Source organism: Varroa jacobsoni, unplaced genomic scaffold, assembly GCF_002532875.2.
Source record: "Varroa jacobsoni isolate VJ856 unplaced genomic scaffold, vjacob_1.0 scaffold_431, whole genome shotgun sequence".
In the NCBI taxonomy this organism is placed as follows: Eukaryota; Metazoa; Arthropoda; class Arachnida; order Mesostigmata; family Varroidae; genus Varroa; species Varroa jacobsoni.
The window spans coordinates 346,781-364,430 of record NW_019213333.1 but is presented as its reverse complement, the minus strand read 5'-3'; the positions used below and the strand labels follow the sequence as shown (position 1 = coordinate 364,430).

The following is a 17,650-nucleotide window of genomic DNA, read 5'->3' as shown; positions in this document are numbered from 1 at the left end:
TTAAATATCGCCTAACCAATGGGAATATTGTAAATGGTTACAAAATAAAATAGAGAATTCTTCGATTCAACAAGCTTCCGCGACGGTGAATTGCGCGTGTGAGTATTTCGGTAACCTAACTTGCCCCTACCAGAATAGCCCCGATTACGTTTGTCGTAACCTTGGGGCGCAATCTTAGTAGCACTGTCTCTATATGATGCTAGTTACTTTTCAAACTACCTACTTTTATTCAGTTTTCCCAGTTAGATGGCCTATGAAGCAGAAAAATTTTTGTGTGCATGGTCTAAAATATTCTTCACCTTGCCTAAGTTTCGGCTCTCAAAACACGAATGTATAATCAACGTTTTGCTTAGTTAAGTATCAAAGGAATGCTAACATATTTACCTGATAAATGTCATGTAAAAATGAATTTGATTGATTGCGACAAAGCAATGTTCTATGGACAAAGCAAAAGTTGAACTTATCGTATAAAGCAAAGAGACCACATGCCCAGAAGATGCTAAGAATGTCAAAATATACTGTTTATTGCTTTGTTTAGTTATTTTTTTTATTGTTGATAAACATTATAAGTATCTTAGCGCAGCAGAAATAAAAGCATGCATTCTTTCTGTTTAATATTATGTTATTCATATTAAGTGGGCGTCTATTGAACCTCTAATGCTACGTCTGTAATTACGTTTCATTAATGCTGATTATACACATTTAGTGAATGTTTGAGGATATCCAGAGGCGCAGCAATGTGTGCATTCCTAGCTCACATTCGCTGCACATAGCCTAATAAACTTTAAGTGATCATACGGCCATTGTAATATCTCGATGAACATGGTGACGAACCATTACGTAGAAGACTATCTCAAATCGTGAGGTTCGTAGGACCCGATTTGCTGAAACCAAAACCACTCAAAACTCTTCAGTATCACCTGTGCACGAGCGACATTTAATATCAGATGCTGTCTACCATCATTATTGAGAGAACAAGGTCGATTGTTGTCTTAAACCGCTTTCCGAATTGCATTCGTAGCACTGTGAACTACTCTCCGGTACTGAATTCCCTCCGGTACCGCGAGCCACTGCTTAGCAGTGTCTTTCGTCGCCCGTCATAGAAGGTTTGAGCGAAAACACTTTGTTGAGGTTTATAGTACACTTTTTATACTTTTATATATCTAAGCAGTTGCTTTATATTATACAATTGAAGCATACATAGATTTTTGGAGTAAAGAATTTTTAGAACAAACCACACACAATACGTTCTGTGCCCAACGCAGTAGAAAAATGGTGAGCACATCAGGTCCTCTCTGCTGCTTCTGTCGTTATTGTCATAAGCTGTTCGAACTGCCATGTGTTTAGATGTTTACAAACATCTCAAAACAGCGGGTGTTAGGTGAGTTTAGAACTCAGCTCTGTCACTCATGATGGAGCGATATACGCTCCCACAGAAGCTGTTATTTATAAAAACGTACTACAGCACAACGAGACCACATTCGTTTGCAGTAGCGGTGTCCAAGCTAAGAGAAATGCTTGAACCTGAGTTAGTTCCTACAGAAGATGTGCTTCGTGAGTTGATCCAGAAATTTCGAACAACTGGTTCAATAGTTAATGGACCTCCTCAGCTTCCGGCGCAAAAGCCGGCGGCAGTTAGAAAAATTGTAAGTTTCTGGAAGGCTTGCATACTATGCGACAATTTCAGAACGGGCGGAATAAATTACCGTTGATTGTTTATAAGTTGCATCCCAACGAAATAAAATTTGGATAGTAATTTTTGCACGTCTTGACAGATATCCCCGACGAAAGCGTTTATTTTGTATAATTGTTATTCATATCAATTACGGGTTCAGTTTCAGACTTAAACGGCGTGCAAGATATGTAGCAAAATGTATTATTAAAATTCGCCAATAAGTTTCCAATAGGAGCTGTAAATTAGAGATCATTAGTACGCTCAGATTTGTCTCGCTCAGACGCGTCATCTGTGAAAGAGACCTGATGTGACAGTAGACACGTAAGCCTAGAAATCTCAAGAGGAAAAATGGCAAAGGAGTTGGAAAAAGGCTACCCTTTGTAATCTAGACGAACGGCGTTATAGGAAATAGATAACTTTATCTCAAAAGCAAATTCTAGTATTATTTAACAAAAATGGCTATTTGTTTCATCTTAGTGGATTTCAGTCCTTCCAGATTAATTACTGTTATGGATTTTCCATTTTGGCGCACGGACTTTTTTCTTTAATACTTCAAAAGTCATATAATGGCAACGGAAAAACCGTCAATTTTATTAGTTTTCGATATCCAGGAAGCACCATTTTTCCTTCAGTTTCAAGAATAACGGATGAATGCATGCCCGTTGCGACAAAGAGCCCGCCAAACATATCTTACGATTTACGTAAAAGCGCTACCATCGAAATTGTTAATAATGGTTTTACCGATCAATAATTGGTAAGATAGTACTGTACCATGCGCAGTTATTACCATAATCAGTAAGGAAACTCAGAAATTAATTATTGTCGTGTCATTATGTTGAAGTACATAAATGCGGCGTCCATTATATAGCAATACATTTTTAAACTTACCTTATGCGCTACGAGAATTAAACTAAAACTTAAACATTAGCCTCTTTCTCTACTATCATTGCAATATTTTTAATAATATATTTGGAAGAGGAAGATTTAAATGAAAAAGAACATATTTTTTAGAATTTTAGAAAAAATTCGTTCCAAGTAAATATGATCTTACATGGGGTTATCTTCCAAACGAAAAAACGCATTTAAACATTCAACGTGCTACTAGTTTTTTTATTATTTAAAAATAATGGAGCAGGGGTTTACGTCAATTTTTGCCACAGGAATGATATGATATGACGCTATTTAATGAAATGATGGTTATTTTTTGAAAACGCAACATTGTTTATAGCGCACTATTTGCTCCACATTAAGAGTTATGCTTTACGTAGGATGACAACAAGTAATTTCGTTCATCCTTAAAATAGGTTTTACTAGCAAGAACGTGATGTGCTTTGAACTCGGCACGTTTGTTCTCCGATTTACCCCTTCTCAACTGCATTATTTGTATGAGGCTGTCATACTACCGCTGTTTGTTTTTGAGGGTTCATAAGATGAATGCTTAAGAAGCTATATTCAACAATATCTCGTTTTTACTAGTATTACTACAACTAAAAACTGCGGCTAAAACTACAAGGATTGTATGTCAAAGGGGCGAGCAATCTGCAGTATTAAAAAGAGTGTGTCAAAACTGGCTTAGGCTATCCAGAAGTAAAGGCTTGGATTTGATTGTCAAGGTACAAAGTGCTCTCTTCAGTGAAGCTGAGATTCGGTCAAATCGAGTGCTTATTTCACAGATGGGAAGTACCAGTCGCATATTTGGCTTCATTTCCAAGCAATGGGACGCGTATAGAAATAACGTCCTAAGCTGTATTTAGGAAAATTTACTTCTCGACAATAATATTCATTAAGTTTTTTTTACATACACCTATGATTCAACAAGTGGTATTTGACACACGTAAACATTTGAAAACAAAGTAATTGAGTTAATTTAAGAAATGGTGCACAAAAGAACTCAATAAAATATGAACAAATATCTAGTAAAGTCAAGATGATTAATTGAATTTATGATTTATTGCCAAAAACTACGAAGATCGCCATTTTGTTTATCTGTGTTCTTTTTATCCGTCCATTCTTGCAAAGCATTACACTCTGCAAGGCCGAAATGCATTGCATACCAATTTTGCGATATGTTAACGAGGTCTACATATATATCTTTCTTAGATTATTGTGAGAACCTTTATCATATCAACACTATCTAATATATTAACGGCATTACAATGTCCGACTAGGCCAACGTCCAGGAAGTAATTGTGCCACCCATAAGCGACTTCTCTAGCTCAGAAGAAGACGAGTTACCTCAGAAGTCTTTCGATCAGCACCAGTATCATGAAAGGTATCAAATTCAGAGTAATGGGTACACCTCTAGAAGAAAGTCAGACCCCAGATTGCCGGCGATGAGACCTTCAAAGGTACCTCGCCAAGAGCAGCAAGCCGTTTCTGCATCTACAGTAGTAGTATCTAGTCAACAATTGCCGATTTCTCAAATGACCGTCTCAGGTTCGATGCCATGTAGCGACCCGTATTCAGTCGACGCACCGATAGCTTTCATTGCAACTCTTGATTACCCCGAATCCGCGGACACAGAAAATGCCGAACTCGAACCATCTATAAAACTTGAAGTTAAAGAAGAAGTTGTTGAGCCAGAGGATAGTAACCAACAATTCGTTATGGCCACTAAACATGAACAACAGGTAGGCGTTTGAAGAACGCTTGAATTAATTGAACCAATCATACAAACAAACATTGATTCATGGCAAAAACAAATTAGTAAAACTCAACTTCGTATAATTCGTTAAGGTGAAGGTATAATTTGCACGGCACATAAACTATTCGGTACTTATGTAGAATTTTGTACACAATCATCAATTGTGTAGAGTACACAATCACAAGCGAATTAGTTTAGCTACAAAGCAGTTATTTACATTTCCGATTGCATCATCTACAATGAATAATGAAGACCTTGTTAACAAATTGCTTTCAGATCTCTTGTAGTGGCGAGGAAAGTTATCAGGAGAGCGGGTTGCCAGATTTTACGTTGTCACAAATTAAACAGGTTTGTTTTTATCCTGTCTTCTTTGCACTCTTCTCAGTTTGCTCTCTCTAGCTATTGTGAGCCAGATACTGCAAGAGCAAATTATATTTCTTATTAAACCTTTTTTTTCTCATACCAACACGTCTCAGCTTTTCTCCCTATCTCTCGAACCGTTTCAAATTAGATGTTATTTTCGACAAATAATAACCTTAGTACATTCACCAAGAAACTTTTGCAAACTGCAGTACACTGTACATGTTCTCATGCATCATCGAATAACTATTGCAATGCATATTAGCATAATCACCATTTCATTTGTTCCAAGTTTTTTTTTGGTGGAAAATATGTTCTTGATATTGCAAACATTTTGGCCGTTATTTACGTGCATAACGATCACGCTGCACTTACCTATGCCAGCTTTGTGGTCATTTAATAATACATTTCGAAATCTTCATAAACGTACGTCAAAAATTTTCAAAATTTCGGAAACGTATGAAATCTTAATTTTTTAAAATAATATTGTTTTGGAAGTCAATAAAAGCAAAAATTGTTTTTTTTTTTAACAAGAGGAGAATTTTCAGTAGATGCTAAATAAATTGTTGTAAGGTTGTAAGGTAATAAAAGATTGTTTTTCGGCTAAATATAAGGAGACATATTGAATGTAGCTGTGGAAAGATGCTATGGTATATATACTTCGAAATTATGATGGTTAAAAATTATATTATATATTATATAGAAATATTAATTAACTGGAAAAATATCGATTGAAGATTAATATAAGAGTATTTATTTATATTAAGATATTTAAGACTAATAAGATATGTATTAAATAAAATGGTTATTGAACCGCCTTTACTTAGGATGCGGGATGAGGTTTTTTTTTCATTAACGCTATTTTCAGTATATCTAAAATAGAAGAAAAACGAATGTAATAAATACGCCAAAAATATACTACTCTGTGGTCAGGAATTATGGTTGACTGTTTTATCAACAGCCGTACAGTTGTTTTTTAGGTACAGCTATAACAATAATTTTCATGCCATGTAGTGTTAATCCAAAGATGTACATTTGCTTTTCTATAATAGAACAGCACGCAATCACGGATGTTAGAATTGTGAGCATCTCCAAGATTTGTGCTGAGAAGTCGTCAATTTACTAACATGAAAATATTGTTTACTACTGAACAGACTTAAAATATCGGTCATCTTGTGTTACACAGTAGTTTCTTTATTAGAGGTGCTAAACAGTTTCCCCTGCAATTTTAAATTTCAGGAGATCAAGTCGGAAGTCCTCGATGAAATACCGCCGGAAAGACTTGATCAGGGGTTAACAACTCCGATTATCGTTAAGATTGAACCCAAAGATAACGATGAAAACCTTTTAGGAATATAATTCTCCAGGGTGTTTTATATTGGCTAGTGATTTATCAGGAAAATGTATCTTACCTTTAAGCAACTGAAATAAGACTACTTGTGAATGATAACGTCTAATATGAATAATTTGAATTGCAAACATGGGGTGCAATTTGAGGTATCGTTTGTAAAAAGAAAACTTCGATATGTGTTAGCAATAAATATCAATCCAGGATTATTCGCACACATTCGCTCAAGGACGGGCAGTGAAATAAACTATGTACGTTATATTAATTAAAAGACGACTAGAATATCTTGTTATTATTATTTATTTAATAGGCTTGAGTGCGTCACAACTGCGCAAGGCAGATACCTGGTCATAGTTGTACCAGTTCTATATGTTACCTCATATGTTTGTGCGCTATATGAAAACGGGTTGCAAGATCTAAATAGTAGATCGATCTATTTGAGAGTCTTGGCTAGGACTTCATCAATTTTCGAGATGGGATATACTATGGACTACGAAAATTTAGCACAGGCCTTTCTATGAGGTGTAACATGTACAAATAAACGTCTGCCCGAAAAAATTACATTAGTGCACGACTGTATAAATGGGAAAACCGGTACAGGAAGTCGTATGATGCTTTTAATTTTAGAAGCCCTAAACATACTTTAGTACTTTAAATCGATTATTATCTGTGTTATTGTAAAATTCGATTTGAAATCAGTTAAGCACATCGTATGCCATAATCATAAAAACGTCAAATTTACAAACCCCTTTCTAGATTCCCGCGCTGTGAGGAGAAAGGTTGTTCAGGCTGACTTTAACGGGCTACACGGCACCGCACTCAAATTGTCATTGGAACAAGATTAGAAAAATGTGGAGCGCCACGATATAGTCACGTCACTGTCTTCCAGTTTAACAGAATGAAGAAAATTGTATTCATAGTGGGTAATCAGTATTGGCAAACATGAACGGACTGCAGAGGGAAATCAATATGGCAACAACAAACGTGAAAGAACTGAACTCTTTGTTTTCACGATAAATACTATCTTTATGGAGTGGGTCACTGGCATTGATAGGCATTGAAATCTGTGGATTTGAGTACTCTTACGAACGGTTCAGAAAGTCGGCGTTTCCCGATTGATCACTCTAGACAGTACCATGAACGTTTGTTGTTTGCTACTGTTCTAGATGACCTGAAATTAATAATCGAGTAACATAATTACTACAACTCACTTAGAAGGCAGGAAAGGATTCTCTGTTTGATATTTTTTGTTCTACGTCGTTTAAACGTATTTTCGTGTAGTGACACATCTTGTAATTTAAAGCCTCATCGCTGGACACGAAATCCACATCCGACAGAAAATGATGAGGGTAAATTTCATTGGTTACTGGCTCGAATTTGAAGTCAATGATGAAATCGTGTTATAAGGGCTACATTATGGCAAACTTGTGAACTAGTTAGTTTGAGCTCACCATACATACAGAATCAGCGAAAACATGAATATTTGAACTAGAATTTTGGCATTTTTATGTTTTTAGTAACGGGTAAAACTTTACATTTTGTGGATGTTATGGAAAAGGCATTATATGGTTATGTTCATTTTAGCTGTATTTTAATGATGTACGTTGAGAGCGACAATTGTGTGAGTACTTGTTTCTAAATATTTTTCTAACTGGTTTAAGTTTTACGCCCGGTAACACCATCTAGCGTCCCCGTAATGGACAAAGGGTATGCCGGTTGAACCATACGTGGTAGTCCATATTCCAGTCCTGATGTAGTCACACTTCGTTTCGTGCTGGCAGGAGCCAGCTCTCTAATACAAATACCTATTAGGGGTTACTAAGTGCCGTTACACGCTACAGGTTTCGTCTACACTTTAAATTAGATATTGGATTTCTCGACAGAAGAACAATATTGTGTCTTATGCCAATTAGTTGAGCTGCCCATTTTTTGACCTTTTCAATATTTGAGAGAAAAGTTTCACGTGTGGTGTGTTGCATTGATCGGAACAAATGTAGAAGGGTTTACAGTAGGTACGGGGAATAGGCTGATAGCGGAAAAAATCGTAACTGAACTTCTGCACCATTAATAGGTCGGTATATAAAGAAAAGCAATGATAAACGGGAGTGAATATCAATTTTCCATCGTCTAAATCTCAAAAAATTTAACTTCTATATTCATTGTCATCGGAGTGATCGTTTTCTCAACTTTTAATGCTACTACCATATTATACCTTTTATACTTTAGCGAGTAAAGAGCTCTACCTATACCAAGTGGAGGACTAATTATAAACGCAATTACAACTTTCAAGGAGCTGAGAATACTTTTTACTACGAAACAGAGTTACTGTAAAGGCTCAAAAACACTCAACAACGACTAATGGGATTTTACTTTAACTCAAAATTTGTGTCCGAGAATTGTGATCATGAGTGCCATTGGAAGGCGGCTATGTAAAAGCTCCTAAATGAACAATGAATGTCGTCTGATAACTGAATCTCACTGAAAAATATTCGCGTTTCAAAATGATATTGAAAGGATCCAACGGTGACCCCTGTAATGTACCGACAAACCTATGTTTGTATCAACGGCAAACAATAACGCAACCCGTTAATCTGTGAATTATGTCAATAGAGATGCTATCTGTATTATCTGTGTGAGGAAATTATTTTCTTTTCCGAGTTCCTGGGTTATGTGTAATGCTAAAGCTACATTTGGACAATATTACTAACACAAAATAGAGTGTCGCTGAATTACAACTTCAAAATCAATCACAAGTGGAACTTGAACTTGTTGATATTTTTGTGGGAGCTCATTTGAAAATTCAGAGAAAGTGATTTGTATAAACCCACCATGACATCGGCAGCAAGCAACCTTTGCCAAACACAACACATACACAACCATCTCCCCCTGCATAGCTTCGCTATGAATCTCATTAAACCATTCACTAAAGTGTAAATCGAGCGAAAAAAATCGCTTAATTGCTAGATGTCGTGTATTTCAAGTAAGTCAAACGATGGGTTTTTTCAACTTTAGAACTCAACAACCTTATAATAGCATATCAGACGAATCTTGCATACGCTTCCAATTACCAATTCGTCTATGCTCAATTTGCATATTTTGTATAGCTAAATAATCAGCTTACTTGAGACTATCTGTCTATGAAGCTAGGACTACGTGTCTAAACCAGATCGTATGCCATGTATATAGATTCAAAAATGTATCAAATAAGTAAAAAAATCTTCTTGTATAGCTACGAATAGGTATTAGTCACAATGATGGCAGTTCACTTGACCCGGTCGTATGCATATTCGACCGAGCTCAACACAAAATTCAGCGAATGTATACGACACTTCCCTGGGCTTACATGTATTTATATGGTGTTTTTCGTTTGTATTAAGCATGTTTGCAAGATCCGTTTTGCTAACAGAACAGCAGCAGCGGCGCCGAGAGCGGCTATCCTCCTCCCCTTAGGAGCCTATCTTCCCTTCTTTCCATGGATACACTCCGGATAGTTCTTTCTTCTTCCCTTTCAACCCTTTCTCAGCTGTCGAGGCAGTGCGGTACCTGAAAAAATGGGCGCTGGTGCAGCGGATAGCCAATTTATTTTCAGCTAAGTTCTCTACACATTTTTGTTCGCTCATCGTCAAAGGCAATTTCAGACTCGTTCTATAACAAAGCTGTATTGAGATAAAAAAAAAAAAAAAAAAAAGATACCTTTCCCGACCTTGGTCCTCCTTGACATCTTTCTCTGCTTTATTTTACTTTTCTAGTTTTGTGCAGTCTATCGGTGACCAGAACGAGAGAGCTATTTTGACGTGGGTTGAAGTTATTTTTGCCTACGGTTGAAAACCCGGTCTATGCTCGTATACATTACTGCGGTACTTTAAAGCAGCGGCTGTAGCCATGTCTGACGTGAGGGTAAGAAAGATATTTAAAGATAAGTTAACAATGCATGTTATAATCACTACGATACTATTACTATAGGATTTAACATGCTTACTATTATTGTTATTATATGGATGCTCAATATAGTTGCGTGTGTGTGACGGGAACGAATTTATTGTTGTTTAGCTAGTAGGGTTCCTGGTGAATCGGCTTCCTAGTTTTACATATCGTAATGCATCATTTACAATCGATGTGTATCTTGCGATTTGTCGTGTTCAATTTTAAAATACAACCTGTTGGCATATGACACAAATTCGGGCTGAAAAGCATTCAGCCGTTAACGTTCCGAACAGCAATATAGGTTTAAGGGTAGAGTTAAAGCTCAGCCGGAAAGCTCCGTGTCGAGGGTAACGTTTTTGTCGAGAACTGAGTGTCTTCTTCTATAGGAAGTTAGCATATTTAACTGAATCGCACCAGATATCAGTGTTTCAAGCGATGCGTGTCGAAGTGTGTTATACATGAAAGTGAAACCGTGTCGATTATACCGAAGCCATATTGGTTGAGCATTTACATCCACCTTAAAGAGACTTCAGAGCTGAAAGATCTTCTTTTTAAATTTAACAACGAATGCTGTTCGAGCGTACCTATATCATGCCCAAGAGAGAATGTGGACGCTACATTTGTCAAAACAACATGTTTAATGCTATATAAATGTCTGAATCAAAGTCTCTAAATTGTGTACAATGCATATGATAGTAACTCACTTCAGGACTGTTAGTGTGAGGTAGCGAGTTTTTCGATAGCAAAAATCATGTGCAACATGTAGTATATAGTCAGTAAATGATATAAAGCGCTTTTACACAATACTCAATATCTATGCGGAGTAATAAATACAGATTTGGAAATGTGACGCGAGCATTTAATAGCTTATTATTAAACGCTTTCGTGATTTTGTTGGAAGTTAACCAGGCATAAGGAATGAAGACCTTACCTTGAAAATAATTAAGCATAGACAAAACCAAGTTTCAATTTATTGAGACACTCATTGATTCTTCTGCTTATTGAGAATGTAATATGAACATTACAGATACCGTTGGAAAAACGTAAAATGCGAAGGACGAGAGACCTTCAAAATAAATGACTTGCCCTTAGTGTCAAATAGTTGCAGCATTTTTCGCTTCAGATAGAATATAACAGAAATGCACCACAGCGACAGCTAGGCATATATTTTATACGTATAACTTTATATTCTGCTATACCAGATATGCACATCGAAATTACTGCCGACGACTATATCAAAACAGTTTAGACCAAAAATGTAGATTTTAGCTGTGCCGGTCATGCTGGACAAATCAAGCTTCCTACTCTCTAGCCACAATCACTCTGTTGTTTCTTTCCTCACAAAAGTCGATACTGAATTACGTTTTGCCTTCACAATCGTAAACTTCAACTCCGAAATTGCTTCCGCGAAGCTTAGGACGAATAATAATCCTTATTAGTATTGTGACACGATATAAAGAGCAAATAGTGACAGTTGAAGAAAACGTTTCAGAAAATATATATTTTGTAAGTATTGTGTTAAATCTAGTTTGAAAATATAGAATATCATTAAGTTCATCCTGGAGGTGAACTAATCTCATATTAGCTCCGAATGCATCCTTCCAGATAACATCTAACTTAACTAGATAAGATCTAAAACTTTTCGTTTCGAAGTTTAAGCTAGAAATTGGCATAATTGCGAGCATCCTATATGCACCAAGTGGGTTTTCTGCAAAGTATGATTATATCCTCAAATGCAATAGGCAAATCTTGAAAGCATGGTTTGCGTAATCTAGCGGAAGATGCGTATTTGGGAGTAGCAAAAAAGAATAGGACTGCATAAAAATTTAATGTCAACATTGAAGAAAAATAGCGCATCACTTACATTAAGAATAGACAGAGAATAGACAGACCTTTTGCTCAAAAGCATTACCGTTAATAGTCATCGATAACTTTTGGACTATCACCATGCTATACTGGGGCAAAAAATTTGTCACCACGAAAGCAATGTACGTTTATATATATATATACAAATTAATGTTTGTTTGCTTTATTATAATCACATTTACCTCTTGTGAGGAAGATACCATTTGTTTATTTTCTGAAGTAAAATGCGTGCGGTTAGGGCTAACAGAAGAATTCAGAAGGGAATGAACCTGCTAATAATTTTTATGGACCTTGTGTATAACTGTAAATATATATATATATATATATATATAGCTAAAATATCACAATTCACTCATGATTGTTTATAGTACCTATAAACATAAGCATGCTAATAGTTCATCCTGAAAATTTCAACTATCATTTTTCACTATATTTGTTTAAGCGGGCGTTGCTACATTTTAATTGAAACTGATTCATCTGTGCTAATACCATTGACACGCTTATAGCATTAATATAAACATTAGATATAAAATGTCTTGATTAATTCGTACCTATTGGAAGTATTACACGCAAGGAATTGAAGGATATTGCCGGTGCGGATGCTGAACTTTGCTAAATTTGTATAACTAATATTTATAGCCCGGTGCGTAACATAACTCCGCGCGTTTTCAATAAGTTAGGTCAAAAGCATCTGATAGGACATACGCGTTAACTTTAGTACTATTAATGTTTTATATAGTAAATGATGAAACTCTTTTCCTTCCTTACATGAGCCGCTGCGTAACTAACTTCATTCCGGCCACACTTTTCACAAGCAAAATTACAACCTTATTTATTTACACTTAGTGGCAGCTGATAAAGAATATTTCAAATATACCAAATGTGATAACATACATTTAGAATACACAACAGGATTCACATGATTTATGTGCACTCCACTGGACTGTCAATTTCAGCGAAAATTCTGATATTCTCAGGATTTTCCTTGAACGTTTTTTTCTTATTTGGACTGGTCATTTTTTGTTTTCTGCACTCTGTCGTCTTTTATCTGAAGAAGTAGAGGAAGAAGTAACTGGTCGGGATTTTCCAGTACTAGTTTTGGTAGTGCACAGTCATTAACTTTGCCCGAGGTCAGGTATTAGCCGTAGAGGTAATTTACCTAAACCCAATTTAATCAGTCCGGTAGTGTACTGCACGACGGAAGACAATGCTACGATCGAATATTAGATAAGTGCGTAAATGGCTGGCCAAATATCTCAAAGTCGTGACACCCATTAGTCTTTAAAGCTCAACCAGCTTCTAAAAGTTTCTCCCAGTGCTGTTACAGTTATGAGGAAATCAGCGCACATCCTTTATTGACAATAGGACGCTGTCAAAAACAGAAGCACAACGATCTCCTGAACCAAAATAACAGCAAAGACTCTCGTGGAAAACTATCCTTCATTTTATACCATATCCTAAGAAGACATAACCTACTCTCAATTACGAGAATTAATCGTTTATTTGGCACAATTTTAGTACGTATGCCAGTTAACCTTGATTTCTATTTTTGATTTTTCATACAGCATCTGCCTGTCACAGAGTAAATTTATAGGGAGTAATAATACGGTGTTGCAGTAAAGGGTACCAGGATGAAGCGAGCTGGCTTTGGGCTTGTTTGACGTACGGATCCCGACCTTCTCGATTAGTCGATTAGAATTACCGGTTGTTTGTGGCCATTCAGAAATTTAGTATTGTCCATTGGACTGCCCGGCTGAATAATGTATGGGCTGCCAAGACCTGATAAGTAAGATCGCTCCGAGAACCCCTGTGCATGTTTAAAGGACTTGCTTTTTGTTTCTAACTGCGAACTGTTCTGCCTGATGTTGCTCCTATGCGCCGTTTGTACTCATCCTAACTGAGAATTCACTTTAAAGATACTACGGACCTACTCCTCCACGATAGTTGCTGTGGGCCAGATTTTTTTTTGGTACTTTGGTAACTTCATCTTAGAGCTTACCGTCGCTTGTATGGCTGTCCATCACGTGCTCCTTCAATTTGCCCCACTGTCCTTTTAAGTGTCGTCGGAACACTTGTCCATTACGGCTTGGGTATCCTGTTCTTCCGATCAGGTGTTCGGGATTACTAGATCCAATCATCTATTCGCTATCATCGCTTGCTAAATTATGCCACACACTCCGCTAGCTAACTGGCGCTTTTTTTCTCTTTTTATCTTATCATACAGCGTCTGCTTCCTCTAGACTAAACGAATAGGAGAAAATAAACCCGGTGTGGTAAGAAGGCCGCCGCACAGCGCTTTTAAAGGGCGATACTGCAGCACATGACAGTGTTTCGGTAGCGTATGTGTAACGTGTTCGTTTGGCAAACATTTCGACATATGGTGAACTAGCTCCAGATTGAAGTGTTGTTATAGCTCGCTCCGTGCAAGAACCAGTCATCTAAAGTTATACGACCCATGTGCCATATGTAAAACACAAAGAATATTGTTTTTCCCATTCTCGGATAATGTTTTTTAAGTGTACTCATCACCCAAAGTGACTTGTGTACATATTCGCTGAATTCAAAGTTGCTTTCCGTTTCAATTATCAACTAAACAATAAAATCAACAATTAGAAATTACTATATCCGTCTATGCAAACGCCTAAATGCGTCCTCAATCACAAGTTATTACGTTTGCAAAGAAATAAATTAAATTTGGTCTACGTCTTGGGGTGCAGCTTCACCGTGAAACAGGTGCAAATGAACAATGCGGTAGGAGCCAGGTCTCTAGTCACAAGTGAATGGCGTATTTTGCCAAAAAAACTCTAACACACCTGACATGACCTGAAAAACAGGGAACAGAACTCGAACGCACACGTTCAAGTTCTCACCTCGGCACAGACCTCCAAAGCTGCCTATATCAACCTAGCGTACCACTTTACATCTTCATTTACAAGTACACGCTATCTATGAAAGAAATAAATTCTGATTGACTCGCCTGACCCTGCCTTGTCTCAGATAGCGGCTTCTTACGTTTATTATCTTACTCAAAACTAGAATGGCTCATTTTCAGTTTTTTTTTGTCGTGGCCCTAGTCGCTACCATATCCTGTCAAGAAAAAGATTCGAACGTTCCTCCAACACTTCGTGAAGGAACAGACAAGACTCCATTTATACCTCCACAAGTCCCCAGTTATCCTGAGGTAGCAGGACAGTTCGCGAAAGTAAACGTTCAACCTCATCACGGCCCAGTCAAGGTTGGACCGCATTGTTATTTAACAACGTAACCATTTTGTTCAGATCACGTGAAACTCTAGGCAGTCCGAAGTAAGTGACAAAAATATCCTGTTTAAACTGTAGCAATAAGAAGGTCGTAAAGTCAGCTACCTATTCTTGTAATATATAAGCAATTACGGTGGCTACTACGCTATTTTTCAATTACAATAAGTGTCCCTTGAAAGATATGAACGTCTTTTTGCGTTTCTTTTTTTACTACTCACTGAATGCTAGGTGGAAGCTCCGCTAACGAGGCTGTTTGTCGATCGTCAAACCGGTGATGTAAATCTGCGTGCAGGTCCGGTGGCCCTCGACCTTGACACGGCGAAAGAGCAAAGACCGTTCAAACTCTGGATCAACATTCCGTAAGTGTCTAGTAAAAATGATATTACGGCGTGTTCGCTTTAGGTGATGCAGACTTCTTTGTTTTGTTTTGATACATGAAATAACTTTGCAATATTTAGGCATCGGCTAATTTTCGAAAATTTTTGTTCTGTGAAGCTCATGTTGATGGCCGAGATTCGATATTCATATATCTGATTCAAATTTATTTACACATATGTGCGGTGTTCATATAAATTTACAGTCTATCCTTTGCCGAACGAATTCGTCTTCTAATTTGCTCAGAAAAAATGCAAACGCATCAGAGCGTTTTATGACTCGTCAACTTTTTTTCGCGATGCTCAGAGTAAGCCAGATTTATCAGCTTTTATTTGGACAAATATGCACAGCGATCGGGAACGATATGTAAATAGGCAGAAAAGTAAAGCCAACTTAGCATAGTGACGCTATAAATTACCGGCAACTGAGTGCCCCGCCAAAGAGAACTCCGAGCGGCGCGAAGTAAATATCAGCTCATTATGAAGCAAAATAACATCATCCTAACATCAAACTAACAATAATGATGGCCCCAACGAAAGTTCTAATGACCGTGGAACACGCATCTGTGGATATAATTATGGCACACTTGTTAGTTAGCTTCACATTACAATGCCGCTAAACGACTGGTGTGAACAATGCTGTTTCCAGTCATGTTAACCCTCATCATTAGCACACTTAGCATAGCAAAATTTACTGCCAGGCAAAAATTGCGACTGAGGTAACGAGTTAGACCGATGAGTGATGTTGAAGTGTTTTCCCCCTTGTTCGCTTCAGTGTCTGACAATCTATATCGAAGTGATTTAACATGAATGCTACAGCGATTGACAATTCGCGATAGTGTAACAGGAACAAATGCATCTTTAAAGCCAGAAAAATGATTTCTAGACATCTAAAGGAAAATAAGACATGCGTAAAATGATAAGATCATAGCATTTTATCGATCGGCGATCGTAACTCAGACGCTAGCGTCAAGCGTTTTGCTCTCTGGGAACTGCTTAAGCCTATTTCTTGTGGCTCGGAGTCGAGCATTCAATGGCACAGATCTGCTTGTAAAAATAGTGTGTCCGAATTTAGCTCTTCTGATAACAGATTACGTATGACGTCTTCTAGTTCAGCTATGCATTTCGGAATACCAGAGAAGGGTTGTGCGATAGCAGGTGGTTATGTGAATTAATTTCCTTGTTTTCAGAAAAATCTTCAATCTTCGCTTAGGCCATCAAACAGACGGAACGAATGGTATGTATGACAAGCCAAAATTGTCTGGAAAATACAGTAATTGCTAGACGAAAAACGCTCTTTTTTAATGAGACTATAATTATGCTCTAGAGAGTGTTTAATGTACAAAAGTTTGCTTAAGAATCCTAAACACACACTTTAGTTTCATGTGTCGACATATCATGGGGTTAACAAAAAAAATTACCACTGTTATCAGCAGTTTCTCTGCTATTGTCTCATCTACATTTATATGTAATTCTCAAACTGTTCAGTTATCATATATATATATATATATATCTGTTTTCTGTTAGAATTTCTTAACTGCATATTGCCATTGAATGATCATAAGTTTTAATTGACCTAATTATTAACCACTAAAAAACGCTAATCCACCCTTATTTCTATGAACACGAATGAATGGCGAAGATATTGACTAATAAGCGAAATAACAATAAAAGACTACCACAATCTGAAACTCTGCGTCTTAACATATTGATCGCTTGTTTTTTCTTGCAGTGTAAATGTATGTATTCCGATCCTGCGTGGGCTTAGCGGGTCCCTTCACCGTATTCGGAAGACATCGGTAGTTAGCCATTACTATTTGTTATTTTTCCAACTAATAATGTCAATGAGATATAATCGAAATAGAAAACATTCGCGTGACTAGAACAATAAGAGGACACTCACGTTGATATACCTACTACACAAGAAAAATATTGATAATGGTATAATTTATTGCTATTGAATGACCTGTCGAATCCGTTTGGGCTTATTATGTTTTTTTTTTTTGTTTATGAATCACTCGTACGTGTATTTGTGCAAAGGAAAGGTCTGAATCGATTACATGAAGTTCAAAAAACAATGCTTCGCTTTGAAACACGTGCTAAACGATTTGCAGTTGGCGCATCTCAATAAAACATATTTCTTTTATATCAACTCTGAGAGTTGTTGTTGAGAGTAATCGGCTTTTTTCGTAGGATTCA

At 36.9% G+C, this 17,650-nt stretch overlaps 2 protein-coding genes across 7 annotated transcripts; both read left to right on the top strand.

Annotated features, from left to right (window-relative positions):
- Positions 1-1,325: 1,325 nt before the first annotated feature.
- Positions 1,326-6,309, top strand: LOC111260363 (uncharacterized). 3 transcript variants are annotated; one of them, XM_086968299.1, is made up of 5 exons: positions 1,326-1,381; positions 3,844-3,947; positions 4,112-4,305; positions 4,596-4,667; positions 5,919-6,309. In XM_086968299.1, exons 2-5 carry the CDS (start codon positions 3,941-3,943, stop codon positions 6,036-6,038), a joined length of 393 nt encoding a protein of 130 aa, XP_086824425.1. In that variant the 5' UTR covers positions 1,326-1,381; positions 3,844-3,940; the 3' UTR covers positions 6,039-6,309. The 3 variants fall into 3 exon arrangements, with proteins under 3 accessions (XP_086824425.1, XP_022688800.1, XP_022688799.1); XM_022833065.1 differs by lacking the exon at positions 3,844-3,947 and having other exon boundaries at positions 1,333-1,381; XM_022833064.1 differs by lacking the exon at positions 1,326-1,381 and adding an exon at positions 1,388-1,646 and having other exon boundaries at positions 3,844-4,305.
- Positions 6,310-7,664: 1,355 nt separating this feature from the next.
- LOC111260364 (uncharacterized) lies at positions 7,665-17,603 on the top strand. 4 transcript variants are annotated; one of them, XR_002680299.1, is made up of 6 exons: positions 14,290-14,550; positions 14,870-15,052; positions 15,306-15,436; positions 16,642-16,688; positions 17,184-17,250; positions 17,497-17,603. XR_002680299.1 is itself a non-coding variant. In XM_022833070.2 (5 exons), the coding sequence occupies exons 1-5, from the start codon at positions 9,910-9,912 to the stop codon at positions 17,186-17,188; spliced, it is 381 nt and encodes a 126-aa protein (XP_022688805.1). In that variant the 5' UTR covers positions 7,665-9,909; the 3' UTR covers positions 17,189-17,603. The 4 variants fall into 4 exon arrangements, 2 of the variants coding, with proteins under 2 accessions (XP_022688805.1, XP_022688802.1); XR_002680298.1 differs by having other exon boundaries at positions 17,492-17,603; XM_022833070.2 differs by lacking the exon at positions 14,290-14,550 and adding an exon at positions 7,665-9,924 and having other exon boundaries at positions 17,184-17,603.
- Positions 17,604-17,650: the final 47 nt, after the last annotated feature.